This window comes from Prinia subflava, chromosome 4 (assembly GCF_021018805.1).
Source record: "Prinia subflava isolate CZ2003 ecotype Zambia chromosome 4, Cam_Psub_1.2, whole genome shotgun sequence".
Lineage (NCBI taxonomy): Eukaryota > Metazoa > Chordata > Aves > Passeriformes > Cisticolidae > Prinia > Prinia subflava.
The window spans coordinates 9627790-9644247 of NC_086250.1; the positions used below are offsets into that span (position 1 = coordinate 9627790).

Here is a 16458-nt window from a genome sequence, read left to right on the forward strand (position 1 = left end):
TAAGCACACATATATATGTGTACACACATATAATACATATATGTATATATAAAACTATATTTACAGACATAATTTTTAATATTAAAGCAAAATGTCAGTGATTGAGACACTCTCTAGAGACTGAACTGCACTATAATGTTTTTTGTGCTTCTGATTTCACACCCAAAGGTGCTACATTTCCTTTTCAAACATTGTAAGAACAAGGTTCAAATTACCTATATAAAAATTCAATTTAGCATAATAGCAAAAGGTTATGACAGAACTAATGAACTTTAAGTGGAATCCAAACTGCAGTATTCAGTGGAAGGTAGGAAAGACCAAGGAAACAATTTCCTGTGGCATAAGAAGTAAAGCTTCAAATTAATTTCTTTCCTTTTTCTGTTCAGAACTGGAATTTTCAAGACAGTTGAACAATTAGGTGAAAAAAAGATACAGAAAAAATGGCTTTTCAAAATCATTTATCTTTCGTATAATTCAGCCCTTTTTGAGACAAGGTTTTGATGCTGATAATTGACAAAGCTGGGCTGGTGATGAACAAACTTGACACCTGGCTCTTTTCATACTGATCCTTCAGTCTTTCCAGATGGCAGAGTTTACTTCTGTTCCCATCTGTTCCTTTTCAGGAAGAAAATGGGAGGAAAACCCAAAATTGCTAAAACGTTTTATGGTTTTAGAAGTATCTTTGAGGTTCTTTTCAAGTCCTTTGCTCTGGACCACATTCCTGCGGAGGGCTGGCGATGGCACCGACGCTCGTTTGCCTCAGATCAAAGGTAGGACGCTGGGTTTCATTTTTCAGATTTGGTCTGACATAACTCATCTGGATGAGAATTTCATGGATGGAAAAACTGAAAAAACTGGAGTCACCTCACTAACACCTTCTTGCAAAAAGAGAGCAGAAAACACGCAAGCAAGCAAACAAGCAAGAGCTGTATCAGACTATGATTAGATAATTTTTAACAGGTCAGAGCAGAATTTTGGAGAAAGTTTTGCTAGTTTGGATTTGGAAAACTGTTTCTACATTAAGAAAGCATTTTGTGTGTGTGTGTGTGTAGAAACAACTACTCTTCTTTCCCTGGCTGTTGGCAATAGTTTCTCTGTTGAGTTCTCAGGTCTTGACTCTGGTCTAAATTTTCACTGCCTCAAGATGAACTTATTCCCCGGGGGGCCATTAGGCTTCTTCCATGTAAGTGGGGTCAGAATTAGGCCTCTGTTAAGTTAGTTATCTCCAGAGCTAGCAACTGGCTGTTCAAGAATATTCAGCAAGAGGAAAATAGAAGCTGAAGGATGGGAAAAGATGGAAAAAACCCAAAGTGAAATCCATCAATGGAAATCTGCCAGGTAACCAGGAAATAATTTTGGATGCTTCTTTGGAGTCTATATGTTTCCATGTATTGCTACAAAAAAAGTAGTTAATCGGGACAAAAAATCAGAAAGCAATTAGAATAAACAAATCCCCCTAAACAGACATAAATACTTAAGGTATTTATGTATAAAAATGAAAATAATTGAATTTAAGGACCTGGATGAAGGAAGGTTGTGGTGCACATGTGTACTCTGCTCTGGCAAGACCCCAGAATATTGGGGAAATTGCATCCAGTTCTGGTGCCCCCAACAGAAGAAGGACATGGAACTGTTGGAGCAAGTCCAGAGGAGGCCACAAAGTTGATCAGAGGATTGGAGCACCTCCCCGATGGAGACAGGCTGGGAAAGTGGGGCTGTCCTGGGGAGCAGAAGGGTGTGGAGACCTCAGAGCACCTTCCAGTATCTGAAGGGGATACAGGGAAGCTGGAGAGGGACTTTTCATCAAGAGCTGCAGTGACAGGGCTAGGGAGAAAGGCTTCAAACTGAAAGGGAAATTTAGGTTAGATATTAGGATGAAATTCTTCCCTGTGAGGTTGGTGAGGCCCTGACACAGGTGGCCCAGAGCAGCTGTGGCTGCCCCATCCCTGGAAGTTTTCCAGGCCTGATTGGATGGGGCTTGGAGCAACCTGGTGGATTGGAAGGTGTCCCTGTCCATGGCAGGGAGATGGAATGAGATGATTTTTAAGGTCCCTTCCAACCTAAGCCATTCTGTGATTCCTGTAGAGGATCAGGAAAATTTCTGATTCTGGTCATCCCAAAGGATCATGTTGTCCTGGGGGAGCTGGAAAAAGGCTGTAGCTTAGTTCATGTGCCTCATCAAGCAGTCTGAATACCTGAGAGGAGCCTCAGGGTGTTTGCACAGACATCCTCTGTGTTCACCCTGCAGGGTGCTGGCTCGCAAACCACTGTCTCTGCTGCTCCACCAGAGCTGCTTTATACAGCAGGATGTCTTTAACTCCAGCCTGCAGTGTGTCCTTGGGCAATTTGTCCCTGGAGAGCTTTGCATCCAAGCAGAAATAAGGTTGCTAATAGGTTGGAGGATCTGGAGACTCTCCATGAGGGAAGGTGCAGGCCTGGTAATTTGTGTGGAGTTACCTCCTGGAGCACTGTCCAGGTTGCTGCCAGGCTACAGACACATCCATCATCTTGAGGAGATGGTACTGAGCTTTTCACAGAACCACAGAATTACTGAGGTTGGAAAAAACCTCCCAGATCACTGAGTCCAACCTGTGACCAATCTCCACCTTGTCGCCCAGCCCAGAGCACCCAGTGACAGGTCTGGTAGTCCCTTGGAGACCTCCAGGGATGGGGATTCACCCCCTCCCTGGGCAGCTCCTTCCAGTGCCTGACCACCCTTTCTATGAAGAAATTCCTCCTGATGTCCAACCTGAACCTCCCCTGGCACAGACTGAGGCTGTTTCCTCTCGTCCTGTCCCTGTTCCCTGGAAGCAGAGCCCTCTGCCCCCCTGGCTGTCCCCTCCTGTCAGGAGTTGTGCAGAGCCACAAGGTCCCCCCTGAGCCTCCTTTTCTCCAGGCTGAGCCCCCACAGCTCCCTCAGCCCCTCCTGGTGCTCCAGCCCCTTCCCCAGCTCCGTTCCCTTCCCTGGACACGCTCCAGCCCCTCAATGCCTTTCCTGTCCTGAGGGCCCCAAAACTGAGCCCAGGACTCAAGGTGTGGCCTCACCAGTGCAACCTTTCTTTTGAAAAAGTGCTGTTGTCCAAGAACAGGTTATTTATTAAAAAATATTTCTGTTACTTTCAACAATGACACATTTTATTTTCACTTCTTCCTCCAAGAATGCCATCATAAAAAGATAACAGCTAGAATTTAACTAAGGAAAAAATAAAATTGAAGCCAAACCACTCATCTAAAATGGTCTCTTGCCAGCTGTCTTACTGCCTCCCAGGGCTGTGTTGTTGCTAACAACTTGCCCATGGGAAAGCACTCAATCCTGTAGTAATGAATGGCACTCGAGCCGCATGGGGGATGGTATGAAAATTTTAAGTGGAGTGGTGGAAGCCCAGTCACTTGATGAATTTAAAATTAGACATGACAGAGCTTTGAAGAATATTCTATCTGGCTGGCTGGGATCTCAGAGACACAGACCGTATTAGGAGATATTAGACTCTACTAGAGATGGATTTTGTTGGGTTTAATTCTCCAGTCCTGAGGAATTTCTCTTTGCCTCCTAAGCCCAAGAGTCCCCTGTGAGGCAGAAGCATCATGCCCTTGTTTTCTCCAGCTTAATGTCCTTTACTGGCTTTGTCCTTGTAGCTCCAAGTACCAATTCCCTGGTCTGTGGATGGCTGGTGGATGGGTCAACAAGGACACAGAGTTTTGAGCAAGGGAGAAGCCTGAAAGGTTTTTAAACTTTGGTGTCCACAGAGACTTAGTTGGATTTATTGCAACAAGAGGGGAATGCTTGGTTTCTGAGGAACTGACAAATTCCAGAAATAAAAAAAAGTATTTGTTGCAATTTTTCCAATCAAAATACCACTTATCTAATATAAGCATATTCTCTCCCCTTTCCTGATTTCTATGGCTCAACATGATAAAATGCTTTGGATGTGCATTCATGGTTTAATGAAATCTCCCCAAAACAAACCCCAAGACACAAATTCAAAGTCACAGCCTCACAAATTTTAGTAGGATTGCCTGGGTGCAACTGAGAGCAGAATTTGACCTGCAGTCAGGTGGGTTTCCATGCTTGCCCTGATCCTATGTAAATCAGAAATGCGTTGGGATCAGGGGAAGTGCTGGTGTCAAACCAGAGTCAGGAAAGGCACAGACTGAACCAGAGGTGCAGAGAAAGATTGAGGTAAACAAATGAACTCACCAAAAGATAATTAAACCAATAAGATTTGCTTAACGGTGGTTCAAAAAACAGATGATGCTGAAAATTCAATTTTTATTTCAGAGGAATGAGGCAAATGAGAACAACCTCCAACAACAAAAAAATACATTTAACAGGAAGATTTCCTAATAGAGGAAACACAGGGAAAAAAAAATCACTGGACTTTAAAAACATTTCTGTTTCCCCAAAATGCAAACTTTTCCAAGGGAGACCACTCCCTATCCTAGCAGATGTGAAAAGCAGCTTTAGCTTCCCAGGGCAAGATTTAACTCCATGAAGCTTTTGTTTATTTTTGTTTTGTTTTGATAAAACAACAACAACAACCAAACTCCTCCCCAAACTCGTCTTACAGTAGTATTTAGATTGTTTTTCTTTTCTCAGAACTTGAGATGGTTTGTCTTTCAACAGAAAAATTAAACATATTTCCTGAGTGTTTCAGACTTAGAAGCATTTTGAACAGCAAGACAACAGAAAGGCAGTTTGGACACAGACATTTTCTCTGAGCAGAAAAAAAAAGTCTCTGCCCAGATTAATCCATGAATACATTTTTATATAAGTAAATTAATACTTTGTTCTAAGTACATCTAGATCACATCTAGGAAGAAAGACATATTGAAGCAATATTTCCTACAGGTGTCCCTATATGATGAGATGGTTTTCATCTCTCTCATAAAGAGTTTTACTCTGTAAAAATCATAGAAACATAGAATGGGTTTCTAGACATAGAAGGGACCTCAAAACCATCTCAGTCTGAAAGCATTAAAGAGTAAAGCCGAAGAAAAATGAAATGGGAGAAGGAACGAGCTGTAGATGGATAGAAAGAATGGAAAGGATAGAAAAAATGCTATGTAGAAGGACAGAGATTTATTAGAAAAATGGGCAGAAAATAAGAGATTCAGAGGAGAAAAGACTAAGAAATATGTCTAGGAAAAATCAATTCAGAGCAACTCTATTAAACGTTAGGGAGGAAGTTAGAAGGATATAATATTGCAAATTAGGTAGCCGTGATTTAAAAAAGGAATTATTGCTGGATTTATTAGACAGAAGTTCTTTTGCAGTATAAGGGAGACACAAAAGAGAAAAATAGTTCATAAAATCAATGTAATTACAGAAGGCAGGCAAATAGAGGAAAGAGGTCTCCTGGTTTTGGAACATCAATTTTATTCCTGAATGCTCTAGTGCTACAAAGTTTTGGATGAAATTGAGGGAAGTCAGAAAACTGAAGAAACATAATTAAGAAATTGAAGAATATGCTTAGAGGAAAAAAATCATATTAACTCTGTAAGAAAAGAATGGGCTTAAACAAAGGACAGCTTGAGTCAAATATATATCTTTAGTAAACAATAACAAAGAAGGAAAGTTGCTCAAGATTTTGAGGGATCTAAGTGGGACAACATGCAAATATGAATAAACAGCAAAGAAAAACCATCCTTTCAGGAAGATTTTTTTTTTGTTATAGAGTTATCCACATCATCCATTTGGAGAGCCCGCCATGTAAAATCTGCCTTGGCAAATTGTTTGAGAAATGAGAGGAGGGAATAGTGTTACCTCTCTCAGGAGTTGAAAACACCGAAGTGGGTAAATAACTTTTGAAGGTACAAATCCAGGAAAGACCCCTCAGCACGTGAAATGACGTCTCCCTCTTAACAACTCTGGTTTGGTCTCCATCAGATTTATGAGATCTATATTTGACACCTAAAAGCCAAAATATCTCATCTCGCTTTGGAGCAGAAACCAAATATTGCCCAAATCCAGTCTCTGGAGGGGACAGAAGCTGATTTTGTCTTGCAAGTGTGTCCATCTCCTGGGTGAGGCAGAAGTCACAGGAGAGGATGCTGTATTCCAACTTGTATAACCACAGAGCTTTTCAAAAGAAGTGATTGGGCTTAAATTTTACACTCACAACCTGAATTCATATAGAGTACAAAGTACTTCTTCCTTCTGCAGCTCTACATTTCCCTGTGAGTTACCTCTGACTGTATCGATTCAGACTTTTGCCAAATGTGGTTGAATTTTTTGTAAGGCATTGCCTAGAAATATATATTTTTGAATTAACTAGATTCTCACATGCTGACTCAGCTAATGTAAGATAAAACATGTAAAATCTATAGCAGGGTCAGACTGAAAACACAGGAATTTATTGCTGGAAGGTGTGAAAGATCAACTGAGAAGAAGCACATTTATTGCTGTGGTTCCATTATGGGCAACACGCACATTGGAAGCACAGCAAACATTGGAGGAGGGCTGCAAATCTTACCCTGTGGGTTGCAACCCTTCCAGAGTGTTTTCATCACCTCTGGTGCAGGTTTTTTAACAGATAACACAAATGGACTTTGCTCGGCAGGATCAGTGCGTTTTCACGGCTACGCAAGTGGTGCCTCCCAGTGAGTCACGCTCCTTCTGATGGAAACATGGAATACCCTGCCATCCTTCCCATGTGCATCCAGGTGCAACCAACAGGCTCCTTCTCTGAGCCTGAGATGACAACCAGCAAACTCTGTGTCAACATGCACGGACACACAGCCTTCCCCCACGCGGCAGTGTCCTTGCTCACACACAGCTTCACCACGCGTTCCCTCAGGTGGGAATTCCACACAAAGACCTTTCCTCATGTGTGTGAAGAGGTGGAGTGGAGACAGAGGCAGGGAAAGATTAGAGAGGGAGGAGTATCTGGTCCTGCTGTGATCTTTCCAGTGCTTACTGCCCTGAAGGAAAGGGCCACCTTTCCTGACTTGCTTGTACCATGTGAAGGAGAGAAGGAGACTCTGAACTGAACTGAAGCTCGAGTGAGGTATTTTTTAGTTCCTAGGGAAATATAATCTCCCTTGAGGCTTCCTCCAGAAGACTCCCCTCCCTTCCCCTTCCCTATGGATTTAAGGCTCATGATACAGTCAGGAACATAGCTGTGGATGTTCCTTCTAGCACTCATTTCACAGCCTTGAAACTGCTCCATATCCACCCTTAGTGCTTCTCTCTTCACACGCACATCCCATCTGTCCCCTCAGAAAGCGACTGATCCCCGCATCCCCCACTGACAGATGCACAAGGATTCTCCCACGCAGCAACAGCTGCCATCCCCTCCGTCATCCCTTCCCACTGGCAGCTCCTGGACACCACCAGGAGACACACACACATGGCCAGGCAAACATCTGCATAGACACCCAGATGTTCCAGCCCCTTGTGAGCAGATTTCTGCCATGGCTGCAAAGGGTCCAGGCAGGCACAAATGCCCCACGTTCTCCACATTGAGCACAGCTCATTGCTCTTGCTGACTTTGCTCCCATTCCTGCAACAAGCCATTGATCCCTTTCTCTTTTCTCAGCCAGCTGACAGGTTGATGCCACTGTTTGATTTTTATTTTCTTAGTGGAGGGAGCAGTGGTCAGTGGCCAGGGGAGCACTGGTGGCAGTGGGCTGAGCAGGCTGTGGTGTGTGGTTTCAGCCCAGCTGAATCCCAGTGTCTGAGACTGCATCTCCCCCTCATGGACAACTGGTTCATCATCCCCTCCACCTGCAGCCTGCCATGGTGGGAAGCTCACTCCCACCAGAGAAGAAAGGTACTTTCTGCAGACTGCAACCAGCAGCAAGAACTGACAGGAAAAATTATCCAGCCAGAGAGGTTGAACTGGACTCCGTAGTGGGGAACCGGTGTAAAAAACAGGATAGAAGGTTCCCAACACAACCTATGGCTGCATGAACACTAATTGCTTATCATTTCACAGGCTGCTTGCTTTTATTTTAGTGGGAACTTGTCCTCGCAATGAACAGAAAAGGGATCAATGATCTGTGTTCCATGGGATTGATGTTATTTAAGGTCTGGGCTCAGAGGCTTCAACCTTTAAGTTTGGAGGTTTTGTGTGATCAGACTGACTTCTTCCAGTGCAAGTCCTGCAGGTTTACTCACAATCTTCTCACCAGCTATGGGTGGAAACCAGTATAGAAGAACCCAAAGTCCTAGGCGAGCCACACAATTTAAAGATGTTTTGAGACCAGACTTGAGGAACAGCTGTTGTCAATAAATACAATTTTTTTGAAGGGAAATAAGTTCCCAATGCTTCTCTCTGACACCCAAGATGTAGCCTATGTTTTCAACCCTCAACCAACTGCACATTACTTCAGCACGGCTTCAAGCCATGGAGAAAGCCAGTGCTTTCCTTTCCTTTGACTGACATCTGTAGTCCCTCTGTGTGCTCCAGCCCAATGGTTGTTCATTCAAGAGCCCTACTAACTTGTCCCAGAGAAACCTCCCTGAACTTTTGTGCCAGCAGCAGTATTCAGAGGTTTTAATGTGTGAAAATAAGGTGCATTGGTACGCTTCTGAATGAAGCTGTAGTGAAAATGAAATATTCTAGTACAATCTACTGGGATTGTCCAAGGATTATTCAGCAGTTTTTCATTAAAAGCCTGCAAAAAACCTCAAGAGGAGAGCCTGCCTGCTGTGCAAGTCATGCAGAAGGCAGGTACACCTCGAGCACGTCGGGTCCTATCGCTACCCACGCACCGAACCATTTTCCCGGTTAGTCATCCTTTCCTACCCTCCTTCTCAATGCAAACATTGCTTTCCTTGCACTCACGAAACTCACCCCTGGTGCCGGCCTTACGTAAGTGATTTCGACATGGAGAGCTGTGCCACGAAGGCAGTGGACACGTGATGCTGCCCTGAGCCTCTGGGAGCCACCCTGCGCATCAGCACGGCCTCCCGGGTGGCTCTGTGGGACTTCCACACAGGCCTTCATCCCTTACAGCAACCCAGGGCTCTTACACACCCCTCAAGGGCTTCAGCTTCTTCCTGGATTGGCCTCATCAGCTGCAACCCTGCCAGTCCCATAAGCACAGCACCGACTGAAGGTATTCACCCCTGGCCCTCACACAGAGCCAGCATTCCATGTATCCATGTACCTATCACCAGGGTCTGTATGGATTTACCTGTGCCCTTGCACTGAACTCCCAATCTGCTCTCCTGGAGCACTGCATGCACCTAGGGCCCCTTGCACACTCAGCCTCCCTCACAGCAAGAGGGAGATAACGACAGAAGGCTTAAGCCATCATAAACCTCTACTCACTCCTCATCACTCTTCCTTCCCCCATGAGTGGTTTTTCTTTCTCCCAGGTCCTACACTCAGGTCTTCAATCCTCACCTGTACTTCCCTCATTTCCTTCGAGCATGCTGTGTGCACAAATCAGACACAACTCTTCCCTCCCTTCACCTCCCCTTGCACAGCCCTTGGAAGCAGGCACAGTCTGACAGGTCCTTTCCTTGCTCCCACACTGCTGTGTGTCAACCCACGCTTGTAACCCTCACCCCTTGTAACAGGAACTGTCATTCCCATCCACTTGTACCTCATGCCCTACAGCTCCCCACTCCACTCGCCTCCCCACACACTTCACACTTTACTTCTGACCTTAGCACAGCCATGTGGCTTATACAGCCCTCCAGGTAGTTCCTCCTCTCATTCCTTCTCCTCCCACCCTTTATATCTTTAGTCATTTCTCCACCAGCACATTTGTTCCATTCCCTCTTGCTGTTTCGCTCAGCCAGTACCTACCACAGAGATGTAAACACATTTGTTAATGTCTGTTGCAACAGAAAATCGCTCCTTTTTGTTTGTGTATGTTCTCTTCCTCCCACAGTCTTCCCATTATTCCTTACTTGCCATTCCTTGCCCCAACTGCTTCGCCTGTAACTTATTGCCTGTTCTTTCCTCTGTTGCTCCTACTCTCCAGTAAAGAGGCATCCTCTGTTCTGCTGAGCAAAACACTGGTGCCCTTGCATCACTCCATCTCTTCGCCTACTAAGAAACACACCCCCAAATTTCCCTTCACTCTCCACTCTCTTGCCCTCTAAACCTAAACCACCTCTTTCCTGGGCATTACAGAAAACACAGCTCTTCATTTCATCCTCATTCATGCCTCCTACATTCCTTAATGTTTCCTCATTCTTACGCTTCTCAACACCTGCCATGGCTTTATATCCTCGTTGCAGTTCATCCTGCCCCTGTGATTTCCACTCTCTTGAATTTCCTCACACCACTTGCCTGGGGCTTTTTCCCCAGTTCTGTCTCTCCCTTGCAGGCAGGCAGCACACTGCAGCAGGCTTTCAGCCTCCTCTGAAACATCTCTATCCAGTTACCCTTTCACGTACTTACAAGACCCTTTTCCCCTCACCACACCCTATCTCCATCCAGCTCGTTTTTCCCTCTGTGTTCCTGTTCTCAGCACGTTTCCATCACCATTCAAGCCTTGCCTTTAATACTCTGATACCTTCCTTGTAAATACATCCCTGTATCTATTTCTTGACAGAATCAAAGGTGTCTCCTTTTGACGCCCCCCACAAGCATCATGTAGCTGATTATTTTCCATACCTTTCTCCAAATAGCTAATAGTTCACATTTTAACTCCTCCCCCAAACATCCTTTGTGCTTTCACCTTTCTCCCTCCCCTCCCACTCCATACCCAACCTCCCCCCTGCAGACCCTACCATCCTTGTATGTCCCTTTCATATCCTCACCCAGCCTCCAGCCTGTACCTTTTCCCATCTTCCTCCAGTATTACTTCCTCTTGCGAGCTCCTAAACTTTCTGCTACCCACAAGGATCCTCTTTTTCCAGTTGATGTGCAGCAGTTTCCCTTTCCAGCTGACCACCTTTCATGTCTCACCTGCCATTATCACCCCAGTGCACAACAATGAACATGTAGCACTGTATTTCTGCTGTGTAACACCTTCCCTCCATTATTTATCTACTTTTATATGCACCATTTCATTTTTTGTTCCCTGAAGTGAAAAACATCCCAGCCCACAGCAGAACAATACACAAAACCCCTTAAACCTACGTGTTTTGCATACCTCAACATGTAGCACCCTTCTACACAAAGCACTCCCCTCCTGGCTCTGCTGGTACCTCCTTTTCCCCCAATGTTTTGGCTCCACCACCTGCAATCATGCCTCAATGTTGTCCCCCCACCGTGCTCACACACAGAGACCCTGGTATTTACACGTGTATCTCAGACCAGTCTTTTTACTACCAGCAGCTGGGACCATGCTGAACTCTTCCATTCTCTGCTGCTTTTGTCTGGCAAGGCTTTTTTTTTTCTTTTTTTTTTTTTTTCTTCTTTGTTATTACTATTAGATTTCCCTTTTCCTTGCATCCCATTTATATATGCTTCTTGTGCCACTTCTCCACTTGCAAGCTTGCACATATCAGGTATTTCTGCGCCTGAGAATGCCTCTCCTACTTGTCTGGATATTTTCCTGAAGGCACAATGCAAAGGCAAAACTTTACATACCATTTGCACTCCTCATGCAACAAATCACACAAGTCTGAGAGCAAAGAGTGTTTTCTGAAAGGTTGTAGCTCACAACAATCGTCTGGACCATATAACACACATCCCTGTCTATTTAAAAAGGGGGGAGGGGGACAAGCAACCCCCCTCACACACACACACACACACACACACACACACAGAGTCATCTCTAAATAACTGGTTTTGCAATATAGGAACCAGAGAATGTGCGCATAGCAGCCCTATTCAATCCAAAATATCCATCTCTCCAGATACTGCATATTTATAGTTCGAGAGATAGGACCAGCACAGAGCTTTCCCGTTTATTTTAATGAAGGATTAAGAACTGATCAGAAAACTATCTAAACCATTCAAGGACTTTTTCCCCTCTTGGCTAAGAGCAGTTTGGTGTCTCCATAAGGACTCGCCAGTAACTGACGCTTTGAGCTGCATTTCAGCTGTTTAGATGAGAAACAGCTTTCTATTTTGCTCTCTAGATGTGCATCTCTGTTGATTAGTTGTGTGCTGCATTCCTAGAAGGCACTCACCAAACACTGGGAGCTGCAACGTAAGACTACTTTCCCTGCCATTCCAGCACAGAGCGAGTGTGTCTTTTTCACCTAGACACAGATGTGCAGGGAATCTTTTGATCTCCAGCTCTTCCCAGAGAATTTAGTGTTTGGGTTTGAGGAGAATGAGGATTGATTCAAAGGTCATGAACAGGGTTTCCAGTGTCTGGCACACGCACAAAATCTGAAAGCTCCAGTGAAGCTGGTTACCTGCGGCAGGCGAGGTCTAGAAATTGGGAATTTTGGCTTTGCTTGTCATGGGCTCTAACTTTGCCGGAGGGCGAGCATGCTACGTGTGCTGAGGCTGGTTCTTGCAATCCAGGGTCAAGATTTTCAACCCCTTTTGTTATATGTGAACTTGCTAGTTTCCCTCCTAAGACAAAACGAAAAGTCTCCTTTGCTTTTGCCTCTGAAATCAGATTTCCTGTAGCACCTCGTATTTCTCCTCCGCCGCTTTCTTTCCAGGGACCCGAACAACAACGTGAGGAGCAGGAGGAGAGGGGAACCTCAGGACTGAAGCAAACTATAGGGCAAGTAGGGGTGAGGGAAGGAGGAGGCACAATGGGAAAGGCAACATTTGGGACACATCTACCGCTTACGAGACCCCCACCTCCTCCCCACTATACTTCTTTAAAGGAGCCCTCTCCCCCCCTCCCCTCCCCGCCCTCTTAGGACCCTATTAGAAAACGTCAAATTTCCCTTACCGTGGTAGGAGTAACCATGGCATCCGTGTGAATGTTTCCAGAAAAGTCGACATGAAGAGAAAGGTGGATGTAAATACGTTCATTCAAAGTCCCAAAGTTGGTCTGCTTGGGTTGTGCAGAGTTGCTCTATGGGAGAGGAGCCTTAAACTCTGAGTCCCGTGAACATAATCTGCTCGATTATAACAAACCAGCTCAGCCAGATGGCTCTGTGCTCCGTGGATTAACCCCTTTATTGCCACACTCTGCTTTCCCTACCTACCATTTATAACAACCTTTGCCTGGCTGGAGAAATTCAGAGAATGAGGCATTTTTTTGAAAATGACAAAACCATCTTAAAGGTCGTTTTTCCCTCCGTGTGCTCTAAAAAAAACATTCTGTACCTATTTTTCTTCTTTTTTTTTTTAATCCAATGGATGGCTTTATTCGTTTTCCTGGCAAAACCTCTTCATATTATTAAGAACAGTATTAGCACCAGGGAACATTTTTAGAGAATTCTTTTGTTAAATCACCACCACCCCTTCCAGACTGCGATTCTCAGCAGACGAGTATTTTATTGCAGGAATGTCTCTGTGTTTGTTCTCCAATGGTCCATCCACTCCCCCCTTCCCACCCCTCTGTCCCCCACGCTCCCTCTGTCTCCCACATGCACACACATGCACACGCTTTGCTCACACTGCCAGCATGTGCTGCTACTCCTACCCTGCTCACAAGTCACTATAGGACATGTCAAACAGGTGAAATAGAGACACAGAGCTACAGTGCCACGAGCCCCTGCTGTCTCGCTTTGGCTTCGCTTTTAAATTTTTTTTTCCAATTATTTGCAAATCTTTGACAAATTTATTTCTTCGGTCAGCGTTTCTGTCAAGGAAGTCACCCGCCATGACGCAAAAATAAGTGCTGGGAGAAACACCCACTGTTAAGAACAGACCTTAGGACGGATTTGTGTACATTTCCTCCTGTTTTGACTCGCAGATTTGTCCATTAAGGATGGCAAGTGCCAAAAACATGGGAAGTTCATCAGCAACCAGCAGTGACTGGCTCCCAAACTTTTTATTTAGAGAGATCGCTCACAGAGATGGCTGATAAATTTAGCTGCATGCCTCTAAGTCTCCCTCTAAATTTACATGCTTAAGTCATCTTTCTTTTCTGTTTGATTGGAGCATAATTGAGCAAGTCATAACCATAAGAACGTGGTCATGTAAGATACGAGGTGACACTTGAAATCATAAGGGTCATCAGATTGTTTCTTTAAAGAATCTAGCTCAATAAGGTTTTTCTTTTCCTGTTTAACCATGGATTTCTTTTCTTTTTCCCCTCCCTGTGTAAAGATAATTATTGCTCTCTTGCTGTCAGAGCTTTGCACCACCTCCTTTAAGACATTTTAATCTACCTGGACAGTTGTCAGTTTTACTGAAATATTTACTACCATAGATTGAAATACAGATGGTGCTGTTTGTCGCTGTTGTCCTTTCTCTGAATTTTTCCAAGCATAAAATAGTCCCACTTAGGGGATTCTGCAATTTAAATGGTCTTGTTGAGGGGATTCCACAATTTGTATCTGTCTCATAAGTTCTGCCTGAGTTGCTTGTTGCCCAGATGGAGAACAAATTCATCTTCCACCACTGCCTCCTACGAATTCAGTACTAAAACTTGCTGCTCTAACAATCAAAAAAACTCCAAAACAAAAACAACAAAAACAAAACCAAAAACCCCAAATAAATCTCCTCAAACCTGAATAACTCTTATTCCAATGGTTTTTGTCTCACCCTGTTCCTGAATGCTGTTTCCATCTGATTTAGAGCTTTTTCAGCTACGATGAGGAAACTCGAATTAAATCCTGTGCATCCCCCACCCAGCCCAGGCACTGTAGTCAGATCTGAGAAATGCCTAAAATGTGACTCAGCTTTTAATCTCCTGAAGCAGACAAACAGTGCTAGGAATAGAAAACTTTCCTGTGGCTGGTGAACGAACCTTTCTCTGGAGGTAGGCAAAGGGTTAAGCCTGAGAAGGCAGCCCTAGCCCGGGAACTTCACATTTGCAGCAGAAGAAAAAAAAAAAAAAAAGAAGAAGAAAAAACCAGAAAGGCAGCAATAGAAGTCTAGAAGTAAAAGTCCTGGGCAGAGGGGCTGCCTATCTCAGATGGGAGGCAAACCTCCCAGAAGTTGCACGAGTGGAGGGGCTTCACCCTGTGTCTGGGTCTGTGGGCAATCAGACGCCTTGTAATTTGAGATGTGACACCTTAATCTCGCCAAATATGTGCGCACTGCAAAAAGCATTGTGGGCAGCCTGTTTTCACAGCCCGGGAAAATGGAGACGTGTTTGGTCCTTGCCATTTTCCAACCTTTCCCCTGCAGATGTTTCTGTTGTTCTGAAGCTGCTTCTTTCTAGGTATTTCTACAACTTCAGCTGTTGTTCTGGGGGTGGGGTGGTTTTTTCCCTGATGCTAACCCTTAGCATAGGTGGATTTCGTAAAATATTACTTTGAAAAAGTCCTTGTTCTATCATGAAGAAGCTGAAACATTGCTCAAAGCAGGCTGGAGAAAGTCATCTTTGAATTCTGGGGATTTTAATTGGGATAATTACAAGACATTGATCTAATTAATTAGGCACTTGACCAGACTTCAAAACATGTGATATTTTATATACTTTGAAGACATGTATTTTTCTCTACATATTAACAGATACCGCTGTGATTTCGTTTGATGATAAAAACTGAATATTTATAGGGAAGATGTGGTTGTGAGTATGCAAATGCATTAAAATTTTATTGAGTTTAATGCATGCCTTGGGTCATTCTAAAAGCAGGGAGCATGTTTTATAATGGTTAGCTTTTGCAACAGCACCACTTTGTGGTTGAAATCCCAAACAGATCCCAGAAAGGGACTGTAGGGACACCACATGTGCCTCAGCAAGTTTGAGCAGTTCCTGTGGTGGCTGGTTTTAATATCCATTGACAAATGCACTTACCTGGGATGGAAATGTATTCCAGCCATGTGGTCCTCTCGTTTTAAAAGGCTGGGTTGGAAGTAAAGGCAGGGGAGATGTGGGAGCAGAAGATCAGCTCTGAGCATTTTGACCAACTCATACCTTCAGTACAGGAGGCTGTTCACCTTTCAAATGCCAAAACCCCTGTTGTTCTAATTTCCAGAATTTTATAAAGGGCCTGACAACATCTCTAGATTTTTTTTTCACTTGAAATGTGCTGCAAGCGTTTTGTTGGAAGTCAAAAGGAATCCAACTATGTTTTTATTTGATGGAAATGGTGGTGGTAAAGAATACAAATTATTTATTTAAACATTATTTAAATATTGTTTTAAGAATACCAGTGGTACCATTTCAGAACTGAAGGAATTTCTGAAACCACATTGGCATCCTCATCTGCACCCAGGCTAGGCAAACCAGAAGTACTAGAAAGAAATTCCAAGCAAAATTCACAAAGAACTTCAAACTTGGTTGTGTTACACATTTCTTGGAAAGTTGTCTTCTTAAAAATAATTGGAACAGCTCATAACAATTAACATGGTAGGTCAAAGATGACACAGTGTAAAATGTGTACCCAGAGCTGTAGGAATGCCAGGAGGGAGGATGGGAATAATGCACGTAAATAAGCAGGAATTCTGGTCACACCCTGAAAGCCATTATTCTTCAGAGCTTTTCCCAAAAGAAAGGCATTTTACAGAATCAGCTTTT

At 44.0% G+C, this 16458-nt stretch overlaps 1 protein-coding gene across 1 annotated transcript in view; it reads right to left on the minus strand.

Annotated features, from left to right (window-relative positions):
* Window positions 1-15900, minus strand: part of NTF3 (neurotrophin 3) — a 53012-nt gene extending 37112 nt beyond the window's left edge. Inside the window, exons 1-2 of the mRNA XM_063395390.1 lie at window positions 13697-15900; window positions 12769-12937 (exon numbers count right to left, since the gene is read on the minus strand). Coding sequence (XP_063251460.1) covers window positions 12769-12786 — 18 coding nt within the window. The 5' untranslated portion in view covers window positions 12787-12937; window positions 13697-15900. The remainder of the gene's footprint in view (window positions 1-12768; window positions 12938-13696) is intronic.
* Between the last annotated feature and the right edge of the window lie 558 nt (window positions 15901-16458).